Source organism: Panthera leo, chromosome B3, assembly GCF_018350215.1.
Source record: "Panthera leo isolate Ple1 chromosome B3, P.leo_Ple1_pat1.1, whole genome shotgun sequence".
Classification (NCBI taxonomy): domain Eukaryota; kingdom Metazoa; phylum Chordata; class Mammalia; order Carnivora; family Felidae; genus Panthera; species Panthera leo.
The window spans coordinates 117362936-117382892 of record NC_056684.1 but is presented as its reverse complement, the minus strand read 5'-3'; the positions used below and the strand labels follow the sequence as shown (position 1 = coordinate 117382892).

The 19957-nt window shown below is 48.7% G+C and overlaps 1 protein-coding gene across 5 annotated transcripts in view; it reads left to right on the top strand.

Annotated features, from left to right (window-relative positions):
• Nucleotides 1–19957, top strand: part of DPF3 (double PHD fingers 3) — a 248662-nt gene that overhangs the window by 155497 nt on the left and 73208 nt on the right. For all 5 annotated transcript variants that reach the window (XR_006203940.1, XM_042943680.1, XM_042943682.1 and 2 more), the window contains exon 6: nucleotides 81–159. Coding sequence is in view for 4 of the 5 variants with exons in the window: in XM_042943680.1 (XP_042799614.1) it covers nucleotides 81–159 (79 nt within the window). In the remaining variant the exon portion in view is untranslated. The remainder of the gene's footprint in view (nucleotides 1–80; nucleotides 160–19957) is intronic.

Below are 19957 nucleotides of genomic sequence, written 5' to 3'. Positions count from 1 at the left end.
TCACAGAATGCGTGCTCAGGAGCTGTTGTAACCGTTAAGATAACAAGCCTCCTGGTTCCGCCCCTCCCTTGTCTCCCCAGGCCCGTGGCTCTGCAGGTGGCAGGAGGAGGCACGACGCCGCCTCTCAGGAAGACCATGACAAACCTTACGTCTGTGACAGTAAGTACGGCAGATGCCGCCTTCCTGCCCCTGCCCCCAGCACCCCCTTCCCTGTGCTTCCCTGGCTGTCCGCCCCCAGCCTCGGCCTCACTGGCTCCTCCTCTTGGGCCTGCACCCCAGCTCGCATGCCTGCCCAGTCAGCAAAGTCACCACCTCCCGCTGCTGCCACCCCCCCGCCCAGGTGTTTGTGCATGAGGGACAAGCAAGTCAGGGAGGCCTCCTGCCTTTGATGCCGGCCCCCTTTCTCTGGCAGTGCCTCCTTGGTGGCTTTCTTCTGGCTCTCTCTCTCTCTCTCACTCTCTTGGTCTCCTGAAGATTCATCCTCTTTCTTTCTCTGTTTCAGAGACTTACAAACAAAAGCATAACTCAAAGCCCTCCACCAAGGTACTTGGCTCCTCTGGCTTTTCATGTTTCCCTTTAATTTCCTTCTCCCTCTCCCGTCCTAGGTAGGGCGAGTTATGAATCTTTCTCTGACGACGACTTAGCTTAATAAATGGCCCTCGATCCATCTCCAGCCTTTCTTGCTTGCTTCAGAGGCGTCTCTTGGACAAGGACGGCCCAGCTCCTGGGTTTAGGGGGCGCAGACAGAGCTGGGTTGGGGCTGAGGGAGAGCAGGAGCAGGGGCAGCGGGTGTGCCTCCAGAAACCTTCAGCCTTCGGAGGGATGGCCGTCAGCTCGAGAGCTGTTCTCTTTCTCACCCACCAGCGCGCTGGGGGGTGGGTTTAAAATCCTTGCCCTACTTTTCTTCTCACTGGATGGGGTGCCATCCCTCCTTCCACAACAAGGACAGTCCTCGAAGCCACACTCTCTGACCGTCTTCCCCTCCTGTCTTCTCCCCTCCGAGGATGCAGAGCGGTGCCACAGGGGAAGGGCTGCGAGGTGGCTCAGGCAGGGCCCTGGCACGGTGGGTCTTCCAAGGCCGTCCTGCAGTGTCCGCCGTCTCCGTGGAAGCAGAGGGCGAACGGGGGCGAGGGGGCTCAGGGAGCACTTCGGGGGTGGTGTCCTTTTCCTCCCTCTTCACTGGCCTCTTTTGATTTCAAAAAGTTGTTCTGTGCCCGGTGGGGTGACAGCTGGTTGGAGAACATTTTGCTAGAAGAACTCAAACTCCATGACCCCCATTTGGCTGCTTAATACACCGTGCAGATGGCATTGCTGAGACAACTCCTGCAGGTAACATGTCCCTCCCAAAGTGGTTTCTGGTCCAGGATGAGGAGGGAGCAGGGCATGGGGTCTGATGTCTCATGACAGTATCAGGAGGTGCCTGCTTTGGCCTGGGTCTTGCCTCCCAGAAGGGGCTCCGTTTTGTTCTGCTGCATAAAAGCCCGAGCAGGTGAGCCCTGTGGGAAGGGTCCTTCCGACCCTCGTGGAGCAGGCTTCCCAGCTGTCTGGCTGGAGCAGCCCAGCTCTCAAGAATGCCAGCAGCTGCTCTGGGATTGGGGCATTGCCATTCGATTCCTCTCTTCCAAAGCTTTATTTTTGTCATGTGATTGTCTGCTCCCGTAGATGGCGGGGTTACTTTTTGCTCTATCTCTTTCGGCTTTCAGTGGATTCTCAGCCAGTAGTCCCCTGTATTCGCAGACACACCCCGTGTGCCCTTCCTCACCCACCTCTCGGTTTCTCTCTTCACTCTTTGTCTGCCGCCTGCCTCCTGACAGGTCACCTCCGCAGAGCTACCTTGTGGGTGTCCCTCTCGTGCCTGGCTCCCCTCTTTCTGGGTGAGGTGCTTGCATCCTGCCCGTCCCTCCCTACCCCCCCCCCCCCCCCCCCCAGCTCCTGTGGCTGTGATTAGGGACTCTCTTGTCATTCGCTGTTTCCTGTTCCCATCTCCACAGTCTCTTCCTCCTTCTGCTTACCCTGTGATGCTTGGGAGGTCTAAACGGAGGCCTGACGTTGGCTTTCTGGAAGTCTCAGCAGCTGATTCCTTGGCTCTGCCCACACAGGCGCTGCCTCCCTTTTCCTCCCTCAACGGACCAACGTCCACTGTAGATTGCCCTTCTCTCTTCTGGCCCTCTTAGGAAATTGTGTGGCAGCTTGGTGATTAATAGACTTTATTTTTATCTGGTGCCCTTCAGACAAGTGATCCTTTGGGATAGGAGTGACCTTTAGAGAGGTCACGAGGCCCACCCTCTACCCCCGAACTGAGCAAGGAATGCTTTTAATAATCTCTAATGCATCCTAAGTAGAGAGGTGTCTGGTCACCTCCTTGAGTGTCCCCAGGGATGGTGTTACGATAAGCTACCCTTTCTTCCATGATTCCAACTGTGCTCTGAATGATTGTTTTTCCTTAATAGGAGCTAATTTTTTTTTTTTACTCCTGTAGGCTCCCTTATCTTTTGTGCATCTTTTCCCAACAAAGAGGCACACTGAACATTTTGTCTATTCTGGAGGCTCTTTTAACATCCCCTTGTCTTTTTGGTTTATCCGGGGTCACATCCCATAACCTCTGTGATGGCCTGCTTTAAATTCCTTCCCAGATTTACATTTAAGCTCAGGGTTCCCACTGGAAGTAACACCAAGGCCAAGCGGCTCAGAGAGTAACAGACACATTTCCTTGTTTATTTTACACATCGGCTCTTAATACAGTTCTCTTAATGTGTAGAGAACAGAAGTACTTGGCCACCCCATTGCCACACGACTTCCCATGCAGTGCCTGTCCTGACCCCTGTGCTGATGCCTCTCCAGGTGCGTGCTCTTTTCTACTTAATGCATCCGATTATTCCTTCTTCCATAGATCACTCTACATTTAGCCCTATTGAGTCTCAATAAAGAGATACAGTAATATGTGACTTCATTACACAAGATTTGATAAAGGCAAATTTAAAGACATTGCCCCGTGGTTGAATTCCATTCTTCACAGATTCGCCATCCCTGCTATTTTTGTGTTGTCTGTGGGGATTTGCGTGAGCCGGCCTCCATCTTTCGAATTATGTATGAAGATATTAGGCCACCTTGTACCCCACCACCTCTTTCTGGGTTTATGTGGGGGTAGTAGGAGCTATCTTTCAGATGTGATTACCTTTAACCCTGAATGGTTTATATTCCTAAATGTAGTTGTCCTATTATGTTCCTGGTCCAAGTATCCCTTTGCCGACGCGTGGCTGAAATGTTATCTTAGCTGCTAACTTCAGGTGATAGATAGTTTGCCTGTTCCTTTCATTCAGCCACTGAATTTATTCCATCTCAGAGAAATACTCAATCATCTGAACATAATTTATTTTTTACCCAATCCGTGGCATGTGTGTATGTGAATGCTTCATTTTCCAGCAAGTAACCAATCCCTATTAATTATCCTGAAAGTTCACCAAGCTTAAGGATTGTGGTTCTGTTTCTTCCCTTTCAGTGTCTTGCCAAAGAAAAGTGTTCATTACTCACAAACAGAGCAACTGAATATGACTTTGTGGGGAAGGCTGTCAGTGTTTGTCAAAGCATGGACCTGGGCCATTTGCACAGAGAGAACCTAGACACTTATTAAAATGTGATTCCCGGGCCTCATACCAGACCCCCTCCATCAGAACCATGGGGAGCAGACCCAAGAACCTGCATTTTTTTGACAGCTTCTCAGGGGATATTTCTGAATATTGACTTTTGACAGTGACTGGTCTACTTCATTCACATTCAAAGGCTTCTGGCCTCCGTCTGCTCAGCTCTTTTATTATTCCCTGCTTTTTGCATCTGAAAGTTCTAGAGTCTTCAGGAATTTTCCAGGTCAAGTGCCATAGGCTCACTTCACTGTTTTAGTTGGTCTCTTTAGAATCTTTCCTCTCCTGTTTTTATTCCCACCACCACCCCCCCCCCCCCACATTGATCTAAAACTCAGCAGTCCCATATAAAGCTCAGCAATCCAGCACTTGGCTTTAATTTACTTAATAGCTTTAAATCCTAACAGTATCATTAGCCCCCTTTTAGAGGTGCGATGATGACTGGAGACAGACATATGAAAGCAATCCTTGGGTCGGGCTACCGGGATGTTCTAAATGTTTATCTCTTCTCTCCCCAACTGCTCCCTACCCTGAATTTTCTGTTAGCATCACTGGAGCTGACTCCAGATGAGACCCACTTTTCCATTGTCTATGTTCAAGAAACCTCATAGGAGAGAAGATGGTGGTGATGGGACGATAATCAGGGGGAGAGAGGGAGACCATTTGTCTCTAAGCATCAGCCATTTAGGGAGGAGCAAAGCACCCATTTACCCCTTTGCTGGGCACAGTGGAAGCAAGCTGTGAAGTTTTTTTTTCCCCCAGTTTTTAAAATATTTTTTTAAAAAATTAACTTTATTTTACTGCGGTAAGAATACTTAACATCTATCCTCTTAATAAATTATTAAGTGTACAATATATATTGCTGAGTCTAGGTATAATGTTGTACAGCAGATCTGAAAGGCTTATTCATCATGCTTGACTGAAACTTCATGCCCATTGGTTAGCAATTCCCTAACTCCCCTTCTGCACCAGCCCCTGGCAACCATCATTCCACTCTTTGATGCTATGAATTGGACTGTTTTGGATACCTCGTGTAAGTGGAATCAGGCAGTATTTGTCTTGCTGTGACTGGCTTATTTCCCTTAGCATAATGTCCTCAAGATGCATTCATGTTATTGCATATTGAGGGATTCCCTCTTTTTTCAAGATGAATACTATTCCATTGTGTGTATCTACCAAATTTTCTTTATCAGTTCATCTGTTAATGGACATTTAGGTTGTTTTCACATCTTGGCCATTGTGAATGGTGCTGCAGTCAACGTAGGGGTGCTAATATTTGAGATCCTGATTTCAGTTCTTTTGGATGCATACCCAGAAGTGGGGTTGCTGGATCCTATGGTAATTCTATTTTTACTCTTTTTGAGGAACCTTAATACTTATTTTCCAGAGCAGCCGCACCATTTTGCATTCCCACCAACCGTATACAAGGGTTCCAGTTTCTCCACATCCTTGCCAACACCTACTTTTGTCCCCAGTTTTTCTGATCACAGTGTTAACTCTTGCTAATGGTGCTTACAGTGTGTAGGGCATTGTGCTAAGCTCGTTACATATGTTGTCTCTATAAATCCTCACAGTAACCTTGAGAGGGAGGGACAGTTGACCTTGATCTGCTGTGAAGAAGCTGGGGCTCAGAGAGGTGAAGGGACTTGTCCAAGGTCGCCCAGCTGGTTCATGCTGAAGCTGGTTCGTGAATCCTGGCTTCTTCAGCTCCGGAGCTGACATACCCCAGGACACCCCCACACAAAGTGCTGGTGAAATATGCTCTCCTGACCCTGGAGTTTGGCTCTCCTGAGAGTTGAGGAGAAAACCTGTTTTAAAAGTGAATTAATGATCACACACATTTATGAGGTCAAGCCATGTCCACTGTTAACAGATGGCTTCTAGGTGTCAGTCCGGCAAGCTGGAATCAGGTAGTCGTGATAATTGATGTAGAATGGAATAGATTATATACTTTTAAACCTTTTACATTTGAATCTATTAAAATACACCCCCCCACACACACACACAAACTGGGGACTTAGGGTGGATTAGTGACAAAAAGCAAATAGACATGATCAAAGCCCTCGTGGGAGCCTGACTCACCTCTGAGTCACGTGGGGTATTCACACCTCAGGAATGGGTGCTCTCAACTCAGCCTCCCTATCAGTAAAAACTTTGTTCTCCACCACCCTCACCCCACAGACATGTATTTTTGATTGTGCAGCCCATGACCGAAAACATGGCCACTCCACAGTGTTGCCTCCCTTCTAGAAAGTCAGCGGGGGATGTCCAGTTGGGGCAGGGTCAGCATAGGGTTCGGGTCCCTTCCTCCTCTTCTTGATGGTGGAATAGTGGAGGGGGAAGGGTATGGAGCTAAAAGCAAAGACTCTGGGGATCTGGTCCTGGTTTCAGCCTTCAGCAGCTAGGACATCACTTTCCTGATCCGTCAACGCGGGGGCCCCTTTCTTGAGTCTCCAGACCTGCCCACACAGCGGGCTCCTTCCTTCCCAGGCAGTGACCTCACAAGGAGGCTCTTCGTCCTGGAGACGATGTTGGACTGCCATGCACAGGCTGAGGGGGTGTGTGGGATGGGTGGACTGGTGTCTGAGGCAGACACAGCTTGTGCCCAAGGTGGTCCCAGAAAATCTGCTTGACCTCAGCCTTCTAAAATTACTCTGGATTCCCCCATACCTGAGTGTACAGCGAGAACCAGATGACTCTGGCAGTCTTATTAAAAAAAAATTTTTTTTGAGGGCATTAAGGCCCTGCATTCTCTAAGGCTCATGTGCTTTTAGCTTGGAGCTGCAGTGGAAAAGCCAATAACGCGGCCTTCAGGCTGGCTGCCCTTGTCACTGAAGGGAAGCCGGGCTCATCACTCAGTTGTCCACACTATTATCTTGCAGGTCTTTGCATGGGGTGCGGCAGGGGAGGGTGGGAAGGGCTCTGTGCCCCAGAAACTTGATTTGTGGAGCAGGGCCTGTGGCATGGGATTGATCCCTGGAGACTGAGTGCATTCGTTACGGCAAAGCTGGGCCTGTTTAAATATTTAAATGCCATCGTGTCGCGGACACAGGTTGCAAAGTGTCCCAGCAGAGCAGGCCACAGGCAGGGCTGAAGAGAAGCTGCAGTTTCTCTCTGTCCCCTTCACACCTGCATTTCTCTTCTTCCTTTGCTCCCACTGCCTGCCCTCCCCTCCCCAGGCTGCACCTCTGGAGCTTTCAACCATTTGGTTTGCCTTTTTGGGGCTGTAACCCACACCCTCTGGAATTATTTTCTCCTCCAGCCAGAGCTTGTTCTCAGCTAGCTGTTGCTTAATGAAAACTTTGTGGCAAATAATTCCTCCCAAGATGTGGATGACCAACAACAGGATAGAAATTAACGTTTGTAGAAGTTTGTTTTTTTTTTTATATTTTTTTCCCTACGGAAATAGAATATATACTCATTGCAGAAAAATCAGAAATTGCAGATAATCATAAAGGAAAAATAAACATCACTCATAGTCTTACTCCTGAGAGGTAGCTTACATTCTAGTTTTGTATACTATTTGAGGATTGTGTCTCTGTTCCTCTCCCTCTACACACACACACACACACACACACACACACACACACACACACACACAAATGTGTACACACACACTCATGTGCACACACGAAATGATACATACCATTTTAACCCATCCCCCCACTCAACAATACATGAAAAGCATCATTCCAGGTCAATAAAGACATTTTTATGACATTTTAGGGCTATATGGTGTTCCATTACGTGGACATGCCCCAGTTTGCTCAATCAGTGTTTCACTTGTTGGACATTTAGACAGTTTAAAGTTTGTTCACTATTGAAAACAATATTGCAGCTATATCTTCACGTATGCTTTCATTATTTCGTAGAAGTAGAATTGTGAGGTCAGAGGGCCTGGTGCAAAGCCTTTGATTTCTCTTACTTCAAGTCATGGTGGGGGGTAAGGGAAGTAGGCAGCAAGGTCAGGGCCGTCCAGGTTAGAGAGAGCTGGATGAGGAGGAACGTGCACTGACTTTGGAGTGAGAAAAAGCCGAGGTCAAATTGTGGTTCTGCTGCTTGTTAGCTTGTTATCTGGGACTTTCTGAGAAAAATTCATTTTGCTGCTGGGAGCCTCCGTGTCCTCAGCTGTGGAGTGGGGATAATACTGGTTGGGAAAGGTATATGTGATACTGTGCATAAAAATGCACATGATATGTCCTGAAGGAAGGTTTCTTCCTCCTTTGCCTGTTCCTTATTTCCTCTATCTTCAATAGAGTTGGAAAGATAAGGCTGATATCATAGAGATAACACCCCATCAGGAAAATTTCATTGAGTAGGTTGAGAGCACTGTCAGAATTCAGGGGAGGGAGTGGCCAGGGGTGGGAGCTGGTATGTCAGAGGGTGTCTCCCTAGGATGCCCAGCAGATCTATAGTGAATGAGTATTGACTTGATTTTGTTCTCTAGGGATGGAGGGGTATGTGTGGGAGTTGGTAGGTGGGTGGGCTGGGGGAGGTAATCAGTAAGAGCAGAAGTTTGTTGACTTATGTTATGGGCCTGGAATGTTCTATGGGTTTTATCTATATTAATTCTTTAACCCTCAAAAAAGTGCCGTGAGACAGATGGTATGATCATCTCCATCCTACAGATAAGGAAACCGGGGAGAAGAGAGGTTAATTAAGTTTCCTGAGGTCACATAGCAAATAAATGGCAGAGCCAGAATTTGATCTCAGTCAGCAATGCCTCCCTCCCTCCCCTGCAATGTCTCCTCACCTCCTGCATCACTCACTTGTTCTTGGAATCTACCTTACCTTGTACATACCTTTGTGTAGGCCACCTGTCCCGTTGGATGATAGCAATCTCTCTGTCTGTCTGTCTGTTCTTCAGGCTGGAAAGGGAGCCTTCAGAGGGCAGGAGCTATGCTACATTCATCCTCCATCCCAGCCCCAGCACAGTGGTTGCTCCCAAAATGTTGATGAACGTGGGATGCATGTAGCACGACAAGAGGGAGACCAGCTTGGCCAGAGCCGAGCATTTGGGTAGGGAGATTGGGGGGCACGGTGTTGGACAAGGGTACTGGGAATGCCAGACTGATTTGCTTAGAGGTTGGCCTGCATAGTCAGTGGTGAACATGATGATCCAGACACATCTCTGGAAAGGTTAATCTGGAGAAGCAGGTGTTCAGGGGAGAGAGCCTAAATGAAGCTTGATGGCTGAGAAGGAGATAGGAGAAGACACGAAGTCTGGGTGATGATGACCGCAGGAGCAAAGTAGGCAGGGCAAACGAGCAGGGCTTTATGGATGAAAAGCCTGCAGAACCTGGCAGAGGACAGATAAGATGTGGGGCACGGGGGAGAGGGAGGCGGCAACGATGACTCTTGAAGTCTTGAGCTTGGGTCATATAGACATGAGGGAGGCTTAACTAGAATATGCTAGAGGAGGAGGTAATTTTGGAGAGTGATGGAACTTTGACATCGGAGATTGTGGAAACAGGCCATGTGGGCAGAAATGTTTAACACATGCTAATGGACATTTGTTTCCCTGAAAGAAGTGGGGCACTTACATCAATATTGTAGGTGGAAGGGTGCCTACCTCAGGTAAGGGTCAGTGAGACATACTGGATGGGTCGGGACTCAGAAATAAAGCCTGCTCTGGGGTGCCTGGGTGGCTCAGTCAGTTAAGCATCTGACTTCAGCTCAGGTCACGATCTCGCGGTCTGTGAGTTCGAGCCCCGCGTCGGGCTCTGTGCTGTCAGCTCGGAGCCTGGAGCCCGCTTCGGATTCTGTGTCTCCCTCTCTCTCTCTGCCCCTTCCCCTGTTCATGCCCTGTCTCTCTCTGTCTCAAAAATAAATAAACATTAAAAAAAATTTAAAAAAAAAGAAGAAATAAAGCCCGCTCTGAATCCGAGATGGCATTTATGTCAGAGATTCACCCAGAGATCCCGAGGGAGAGCACACTAGACAGATTCCCAAATGTTGGGGGGCTGCCATGCATTATGGTAATATGTCTATAATTTTTTTAACCTTTCTTTATTTTCCCCAGAAATGTTGACAATTATGTTTATTACTTAAACGTTTACTGTATGATTAAAAGAAGACTTATATTTTGCCCTTTAAGTACATTAAGGGTATGCTAGCGTAGGACTCACTAGAATAAGAAATGAAGATACGGCCTCTACAAGGGGCGCCAGAAGATGGTTCTTGAATCAGAAGTCCAGGACTTGAACCTGCGGCCTCGGGCAGATCCCAAAACCTCTCTGAGCTTTACTTTCTTCTCCTGTCAAGTGAGGACAATGAGATTCACCTTAGAGGGTTTCCAAGAGGGTTAAATGAGACTACGCATAAAAACAATTAGCTCACTGTCTGTTTCATAATTGTGCTCAATACTTACTTTATGCCAAGCCAAGAAAGGGTACTTATCTCACACCGAACTTGGGTCCCCAGTTCTGGTCTGTGCACCGGCCGTCGGAGTTGGCAGGGACCAGAGAAGCCAGGGAGCATAGCTAATGGTGGATATTGGTTTATGTGCTAGTCACTTTATAGGGATGAGCTCATTCAGTTCTCAGAGCACCCATCTAAGATACGAACTCTTATCATCCCCATTTTCCAGACAAGCAGACCGAGGTTTGGGGAGATGAAGTACCCTGCCCAAGGTCACACAGACAATGAGCTGACCCCGGAAGGCAGGCCCCACGCTTTCCCAGAACTCTGTTACCCTGCTTCTCAGCAGGGCAGGAAAGAGTCCCACTAACACATTTAATGCATTGATTTTGGGAGTTTCTGCATTCTCTGCTGGGGATCCGAAATCAGGTTATATAGTATTTAGAGATGAAAGGCTTGTTGCTTTATCTCCGTTCTTCCTGTTTTTTAAAAGCCGGAGTCATATTCATATACCGCAAATTCCTAAAATAAGCAGAATGCCCTCCCTCCGTGGAGACACAGGACTTGCGAATCACTGGCATTTGGTAGATCCTGGCTCTGGGCTCCTTCCTAATACATGGGTCAGTGCCAGGCCCCAAGGAATGTGGCTTTGAAAAATCAGGATGTTACATCCCACCCCTATCCCATCCCCCTGTGTTTCTATCCGGAAGAATTCAGTTTAAAATAAGCACCAAGTGTGGCCTCGAAGAAGAAATGAAGCCACAGGAAGGCAGCTGCTGACCTGGCTTGGTAGGGGAAGGAGAGGGGTGGAGGCAGCCCTGGGTGGATCCTTAGGCTGCAGCCTATGCTGGTTTTGTATCGGAGTTGAGGGACTCATTGCTTCAGGAGGCCTACAGGCCTCAGAGAGCCCAGAGCAAACAGAATCATGAAGTGCTAGAATCAAAAGACTTGCAGATCATCTGATTCAACTGTCCTGTGTTACAGATGGGGGAAACAAAGGCCCAGAAAAGTATGGAATTTGTCCAAGGGTGCACAGGGGGTTAGTAGGAGAGCCAGGGCCTGACCCCAGGCCTGCCGAGGGCCACCCACACTGCTGGCCTCCGGGCTTCTGGGAGAGGAGGAGTGGCCCCCCTGGACCTGCCCAAGAGGAGCTTCTTGGTGCCTACACGTTGCAGGACCTGGACTATTCTTACCATTTGAGCTCAGTGGAGCCATCACTGGCTCTTAGAGTGAGGCCTAGGCATTTAAAATAGAGGAGGGGCACCTGGGTGGCTCAGTTGTTTAAGTGTCCAACTTCGGCTCAGGTCATGATCTCACAGGTGATGGGTTGGAGCCCTGCATCAGGCTCTGTGCTGATGGCTCGGAGCCTGGAGCCTGCTTCCGATGCTGTGTCTCCCTCTCTCTGCTCCTCCCCTGCTCGTGCTCTATCTCTCAAAAATGAATAAACATTGAAAAAAAAAACCCTCATGCAGTGTTAGAGTAAATTAAACGTGTACTTAAAAAAAAAAATAGTCACAGGGTCATCGACTTGCATGAGTATGCAAGTCTGATGTGGTGGCTTTTTGAAGTATCCCTGAGTTTTGTCCCAAGCCAAGGCATGGCAGGGCTTTTCCCACTTGGAGCTTCTCCCCACCCTGGGAATTGGTTGTAGGTGTTCCTCCGTCCCCCAGATGGTTCTGCAGAGGGAAGTCAGGAAGGTGCAGGGAGCCCCAAACATCTATGAACCGGCCTGGCAGGGTAGGAATCTCCTGTCAAAATGGCCTCCTTTTGTATGTGTCCTGGGCCCAATGGGACATAGGATTCTACTCAGAAGGGCCGAATGGAAGAGAACTGGATGGCAGAATGATTAAGGAGGTGTGGGCAGGATAGAAGTGCTGACAAAGGAGAGGCGGAGCCCTTCTATCTGGGGTGCCAAGGAGCAGGGGGAGGACACGCAGTGCCCAAGAGAGGGGGGAGTACCTGTGCCAGCACGCTGCCCAGGCAGGGACGGCAGGGCACAAACCCCCATCTTCCTTCTTCTCACCCTCTGTCCTCTTGCCAGTGCCTCCCGCTGGCCAAATGCCACAAGAAGCAGAGGGCGAGAGGCCATAGAAGTCAGCCCCAGGCACTGGGAGGGGCGTCGAATGGAGAATCACTAGTGCACCTTTCAGTCATGTGCTTCAAAGTCAGGCAGACCTGAGTTCAAATCCTGGCTCTGCCATTTAGGGAGTTGCTTCGATGCCCTAAGACTCCGTTTCCTCATCTGTAAAGTGGGGATGACAGTCCTTATCCTGTGAGCTGCTATGAGATTCAATGTAGGACTGTGTGCCTACCTCGCGGTCTGGAAGTGTGATGCTTTGGAGGCATGGGCAGAAGACGGGCACCGCTGGGTCGATTTTACAGATGAGGGAGTCGGGCTGCAGCAAGAGGGAAGTAGCATGCTCGCGTTGTATGAAAGTGCCACTGGGCAGAACTGGGAATGAGATGCGGCCCGGTGACTCCCAAGGCCCAGGCTTTGTCTCTTGGACGCTCATCCCGTAATTGCTTTCAGTCGCTGCTTTCAGTCTCTCGGAAACCACTGGCTCAGATACCCACTGCGTGCTCCAAGTTGGGCTGATGAAAATGTGCCAGAGTCATTAAGTTATCAGTGGGGAAGGCGGCTGCTTCTCCCCTGCAGGAAGGCTTCTGCTGTCTGCTGCAGCCGGCTTTGTTCACACAAACTGCCCCTGATTCTCCCCCCCGACCCCCCGCCTCCTCCTCTGCCTCCTTGCCCCACTCTACTCCCCCAGATAAGGAGTGAGTGGGGTAGGATTGGGGGGTGGGTGTGCTGCAAATATTCCGGGGCAACACTGAAGGTATTCATAACTCCAGACAGGAGGTCCTACCTGGAGACTCCAGCTCTGGATTGGGAAGTGGGCACACACTATTTCTGCGGCTTGACAGATGGATCCGCCCCAGGGGAAGGAGAGGGAGGAAGGCAAGCTGGACCTTCCTTATTGTCACAGCCGGTCCTCTCCACGAGCGCCGTGCCAGGAACACAAATCCAGGTGCATGCTTGCCAAGGTGAAAAGAAGGGCCTCAGGTTGTGCCCATGCAGGGTTGACTGGTCCCTGGGGCGAGGGATTCAGAGGCGCGTGACACAAAGGAGAGGGCCCTGGGGAAGGAGACTGGGGCGGGGGTGGGGGGGGGGATGGGGGCACAGCCCTCCCTGAATGCTTCAGCAGTCTTAGGGCTCGGTCTGATTCCGCACGGCAGAGAATTCCAGAGTGAGATTGCCGAGGAGGTAAAAGGAGAGCAGATGGTTCTAAGACTTTATTTTCAGAGGCTATTTTCCCCACCCTCTTTTTCTTGCAACTCCATCACCCCTGACTTCAGAGGAGAAATGACTAGATACTCCCCCCCCCTCCCCTTTTGGGTTTCTTCCCTCTGCCGATCCGCTTTGATGGCAGTAGTGATAACAGCCGACAATGGCTGACACTTGCTAGGAGCCAGGCACGGTTTTAAATGTATTCTTTCATGAAGCCTCACAATGTGAAGCAGATGTGCTGTTGCGATCATCCCCGTTTTCCACAGAGGGTGCTGAGGCAGAGAGGTTTGGCACCTCACCCCAGATCACACGGGCGGTTGGTAGCAGACGAGGCAGGGATTTGAATCCAGGCAGCTCAGATCCAGGGTGTCCTCTCACCCACCACAGAGACACCGTCTCTCTGAAGGCAGGCCCAGCCCAGAGTAGGGCCAGAGGAGTGGGTGGCACAGAAATGACCATGGCTGCGTGGTTAACTTCTCTGGCCAGACTTCCTGTGTTACCCCAGAGGGGCCTTTTACTGCCACTGCAGGGCTGCTAGGGTCCTGTGTTCCACGCCACAGCTCCTGTCCTATCAGGGCTGTTGGGTTGGTTGTTGGGAGCAACTTAGTCCCTGGTCTCTGGACGCCAGCCCTAGGTTTCCGGGACCAGGTACGCGACTTATGGGGCCCAGTGCAAGATGAAAAGGAGGGGCCCTTTGTTCCACGCCTATTTACAATTTCAAGATGGTGACAGCAAAGGATTAGCCCAAGTGTGGGGCCCTTCTGAGCACGGACCCTGTCTGAACACACAGGTCACACGCCCACGAAGCCGGTCCATCAGTGTTTGGAGCAGCAGGGACATAGAATAGAATAGGGCTGGGTTTTCCTTTTCTTCTAATCCAGTCAAAGTAGGATTTCCAAGGCATTTCTTTCCATCCAAACGTAGCAGTTTGATCCAGATACAATTCCACCAAAATAAATCTCAGAACTCTTTTGTCCCTAGGATGAAGTCATTCAGTAGCCTGGCACTTGGGTTAGAAGCTTCGTTTTGGGGTCACGCATCTTGCTGTATTATCTCCAATCCCTCCTAACCCTGCCTTTTGAACTCCCCCTCACTCCTGCCCCCTTCCCGTTGGCCTGTGAGGCTGTTCTGGGATCTGCCCTGGTAGAGAACAAGCCCCAGTCAGCCTCCCTGGCCCACAGTCCCATCCGCCCCCCAGCCTCACTGGTGGAGCCACGCCGGAAGGAATGGTCTGTCAGCCCTGTCACCCCACCCCATTCCTCAGGAGCATCCTAGGCCTCTGCAGTCTTGTCTTGTCCTCCATGAGGCTGAGGATTCCCTTCTCAGGAGGCTGAGGTGGCCTCCTGGCTCTCAAATCCAGTGGTCTCTTTTCAGTCCCCATCTTTCTTGACCCTTCTTAGGCGCTTGACTTTATCCTGGCTCTGCCTCTGTGCCCAAGGCTACTCTTCTGTAAAATGGGGACTTGGGTTGCCGTGAGCAAATTTACCTGAAGCACGAGAGCAAGCCTGGCCCATGGCACACAGTCACAGTGGCTGTGAGCAGTGGCTGTGACCGGTGGTATCAGTGGTCCTGTCATCTGGAAAGCCTACCTCTTTAAAAAAAATTCTGGCATAATTTACATACGGCATTATAATTAGTTTCAGGTGTACAATATAGTGATTCAACAATTCTGTATATTACCCAGTGCTCATCCTGATAAGTGAAGTCTTGATGCCCGTCATCTGTTTCACCCATCCCCCCACCCACCTGCCCTCTGATAACCATCACTTTGTTCTCTATAGTTGAGTCTATTTTTTAATTTGTTCCTTCTGTTTTGTTTCTTAAATTCCACACTTGAGTGAAATCATATGGTAGTTGTCTTTCTCCAACTGACATTTCATTTATTGTACCCTCTAATCCATGTTGCTGTAAATGACAAGATTTCATTCTTTTTTATGGCTGAGTCATATTCCATTGTATCTATATATGCCACATCTTCCTTATCCAGTTATCTATTGATGGATACTCGGAAACCCTACCTCTTTGGCTTGTGTTGCTCCTTCAGGGCTGAATCTTACTTAAAAAAAAAAAAATTTTCTCCTTCTCCACTGGATTCTTAAGATGCTGGTGTTTTCTGAGTTCTTTCCTCTGTCCACACCTTTCTTCTCTCTCTGCACGATCTCTCCTCCTCTCCATATCCCTCACTTCCACCCTGATACCTCCCCCATCTACATCTCTTTCCCCAGTTCAGGGTGTTCAGGGCAACCCCAGACTGAACTCATCCTCTTCCTTCTTTAAATCTCGTTTTCCTCCTCATCCTTCCATCCAGTTGCCCAGTAGAAACCTGGGTGTTTTTGTTGCTTCCCTAACTGGCACCAAGTGCCAGCCGTGAGTTGCCCCGTGCTGGTCATTGGGGATGCAGCAGTGTGCAAACACGGGAGGGCCCGCTATGCTTGCTGCTGGTGGGAGACACACATATTGATCCATGATTCGTCCTAGGAAGGTAACAAACTGGGATCCTAATTTTGATTGGAAAGACTTCCCTGGGGAAGGACATTTCAGCTGAGATCTGAAGAATGATGAAGCATCATTAGGCAGATCGGGGCTGGGGAGCATTGTAGGCAAAGTGAAGAGCTTGTCCAAGGGCTTTCTGGTGAAAAGAAAAACGTTTAAGGAGTGGAAAGGCAATGGGCAGAAGGGCAGAGAAGGTGGTGGAACGTTGTGTCGGGTGAGGCTGGGGAGCCAGACGGGGGCTGGATGGTGCATGGCCAGGAAGGTGGGGGGTTACTATCAGTCTTTCTAGGCTCCTCCTCGAAGCTTATACCCACCCCTTTTCACCAGATTCCTTCTCTTTAACCCCTCTCCCATCCTGAAATCCTCATTGTTCACACATAGAAAATTAAAATAGCCTCTTGCCACCTTCAAATCCATCTTCTGTACTGTAGTCTTAAGTGGGATTTCCAAAATGTAAATCTGAGTAAGTCGGTCCTCAGGCTACAATCCTCCCCTGGCTCCCTATTTTCAGGACCAAGTCCTGCCCAGCTTTCTCGCTTGTTAGCTCCCTCACGCCACCCCTCCCCCCACCCCTCCCCCCACCTTCCTGCGGGCTCTTCCCAAAGTTAGGCAGCCTGTGCTTTGGTGCCTGAGTGCCCTTGTCTCCTTTGTCTGTACGGTGATACTCTGCTACCCTGTAGGCCACAGCTCACCCACCACCTCCAGGAAGCCAACCCTCCACTCCGAGGCCGCTATGCTGGCCCCGCCTCCTGCCCGCGCGCATGCGCACACTACATTTGTTCCACCTCCCTCTTTGCATGTGGATGTGTACCTCTTCTCTGCCAGACTTTGAACTCCTGGAGGGTGGGGACTGTGGCTCCTTCATCTTTGTCCTTCTCATGCCACAGGGCTGGACACATATTGGATGCTAAATACACGTTGTCTTGAAGACCTGGTGATGGAGGAATAACATGGTATAAGCAGGTGGTGAAAAATGACACTCCATCAGGAGAGCCCTGTGTATAGGGACGAGGGTTAGGAGGCCAGGTTTCCATGATCTCCACGTACTGTCTGGTTCTGTTTCTTCTAATGACCAAGCGCAAGTCTCACTGTCCCCGCCTGCCACTTCTATCCATTCCAAAGGGCAGGTGCACCAGGGTGGGCAGAGTCAAGCCTAAATATAGTCAATCTTCTAGCAGAGTGGTTCTTAGACTACAGAGTGTACCAGAATCACCCGGAGCGCTTGTTGAAGCAGAGATTTCTGGCTGCACCCCCAGAGTTTCTGATTCAGTAGGTCTGGGGTGGAGCCCAAGAATATGCATCTCTAACAACTTCCCAGGTGATGCTGATGGTGCTGGTCTGGGGACTACTCCTTGAGAATTTCTTTTCTAGCAAAAGGATTTGCTCTAAAAATAATTACTCTCTATGGTGTTGGGAAAGGAGATACAGGAAGCTTTTTGCTTGGGTTTGGTTCTATAGGTTTAAAGACCTATTAGTATGAGATTAATGCGGATAGGTGGATCAGATTCTACACGCTTCCCTCCTCCCCCGTCTCCTGGCTTTCCCACAAAGTGTTTCCGTGTTCATTCATCAGCTATTCAACGAATATGTTTTGAAGGTGTAATACGTGCATGGCAACATATGAGGCGGAGTTGTTGCTATTAAGATGAAATTAGTGTGAAACCGTCCTGAAGAGAAGTCCTCTGGTATAGACGTAACTATAATTCAAGAGATCAAAAAAGAAATGCCCACTCAGATGGGTAGTTCATTGTCCAATCGGCGGAATTGTCCCAGGCATCTAGTATTAGTGGGAATAAAACAATTTTATAGTGAGACCACATGACTGTGAAGATCCTGAAATTCTGGGGGCACCTGAGTGGTTCAGTCAGTGAAGCGTCTGACTTCAGCTCAGGTCATGATCTCATATGGGCTCGAGCCCCATGTCGGGCTCTGTACTGACAACTCAGAGCCTCTGGAGCCTGCTTCAGGTTTTGTGTCTCCCTTTCTCTCTGTCCCTCCCGGGCTCGTGCTCTGTCTCTCTCTCTCAAAAATAAATTAACGTTAAAAAAAAAAAAAAAAAAAAGATCCTGAAATTCTGTGATTAAGGAAGACAGTGATAATTGACACAACATGGCACAAATGCTGTGGAATTTGTAGCAAGGAGTCCCCAGAGTCAGCTGAGGCCTCCTCATGTAAATACTGATACTATTGTCCTTGTTTTTAATAAACATTTATTCTTCACCAACAGTGCTTGGTTACTTCGTGGATTTCTATCCAATGACCCCATAATTTGCTGTTTATTGACCTCAGATCATTGAAAAGGTTAAATAGAAAAAGCCACAAGCAGGCCCAGAGTGCGCCTCGGGGCCTCTTTAGGTCCCATTGCCTGTGTCAAATGGAATTGAGATGTGTGGTGCCATTTTATTTTATTTTTTTGAAATATTTACAAGAGACAGAGAGGTGGGGGAGGGGGGAAGGGAGAGGGAGAATGTAACTAGCCAATTGTAGCACTTGAATTTATAGTTAGGTCACCATATAATACAGGTCACCAACTTGAATTTCAGACTCTCACCTTATTAAGAAAGTCCAACCAATTGCTGAATTCCATTGTATGAGGTTAAGGGTCAAAGTCCCTCTTTTAGGAGGGTCGAGCACTTAAGATGTGGCAGACCAAGCCGAAGCCCCTAACCCGTCACTACCATTTATTGAGCATCTGTTATGTGCTGGATACTGAGTGAGATACTTTACATACATTATTTATAATCCTTCAAGGTAAGTAGTACTATTATCATTTTCAGACAAGAAAAAAGGCACAGAGAGATTGTGTATCTTGTCCAATTTCACACAGCAAAAAACCTCAATTCATTTTTGGAAGTCAGCATAACCATAAAATTGAAACACGGTAGAAGATAGGTCAAAAATTATAGATCTCATCTCGTCTGAGTATAGATCAAAAATGCAAGATTAGAAAATAGAATGCAGCGGTATATCAAACAGATAATACACTCTCATTCTAGGAACACAAGAATGGTTCAATAATAGGAAACATTAGGAAATCAACATAATTCACCATATCAACAAACTGAAGGAGAGTCGTATACTAGTAGATGCTGAAAGGGTGGCTGATCAAATTCTCCTGTAATAAAGCTCTAAAACAGGAATAAGAGGAACTACCTAAATTTGATAAAGACTACAAATTGGCCACATGTATCATTGTAAACAGTGAACCGCTAAATCCAACTTTGTTAAAAGTGACGGTGGTCTATTCTTAAGTTATTTAGCTGGACTTCTGCTTCTCAAGTACTGGGCAGCCAACCAATGGAAATGCACCTCTCTTCTTCTGGGCCCCACGATGCCGTATTTATGTTGCTTGGTGCCTTTGTCTCAGACTGTCCATGGGAGAGGTAGTGCTTGCGAGGACGCAATCCTAGATTTTGGGGCTCAGAGACTTCCTGGGGCTTCAAGAGCACAAGCTCTCAGATGCCACCTCTAGCAATGATGCCTTGGCCTTGTGGTTTTCATGGCGGAAGTGGAATGTGGTTTTCTGGCACAAAATCACTGCACGATACGTCAAAAATATCCATATAAAGCTTTTGTACTTTACAGAGTTTGCCACAGCGTAGTGGAAGGAGCACTGCATGGGAATCCAGGAGACCTGGGTTTCTAGTGGCTCTGCCACAACCAGTTATACGTTCCCAGCCAAATCATTTAGTCTTGCTGGGCCTCACTTGCCTCATCTGTGCCATGGGATGTTGGACCAGTGCTCTTTGACCTCAAAGTTATAATAATCATAACCCTTACCATGTGCCTGGCACCGTTGTAAGTGTTCTGCATAGAGGTTAACTCATCACAGCAACTCTATGAGTTCAGTACTGTTATGATTCCCATTTCGCCTCGGAAGAAACTGAGGCACAGAGAGCGTAAATGACTTGACCAGGGTCTCACAGATAGGAAATGATGGAGCTCTTAAATAGTTCAACTTCCATCCTTTACTTTTCTGGTTTTTCTTTACCTGGGCCCATGTTGTTCATTGTGGTGTTTGTTTTGTCCAGCGGAGTTAAGGTTGTTGCGGGTGGGAGACGCTTTTTAAGGGAAAGCCAGCTCTGGGGTAGATGGATGGGAGTCACTGCCTGGGAGAATGATGGCGATGGCTGCAGAGGTTGCTAATATTTGCCCTTTTCCCTCTTCTCCTCTTTTCCTG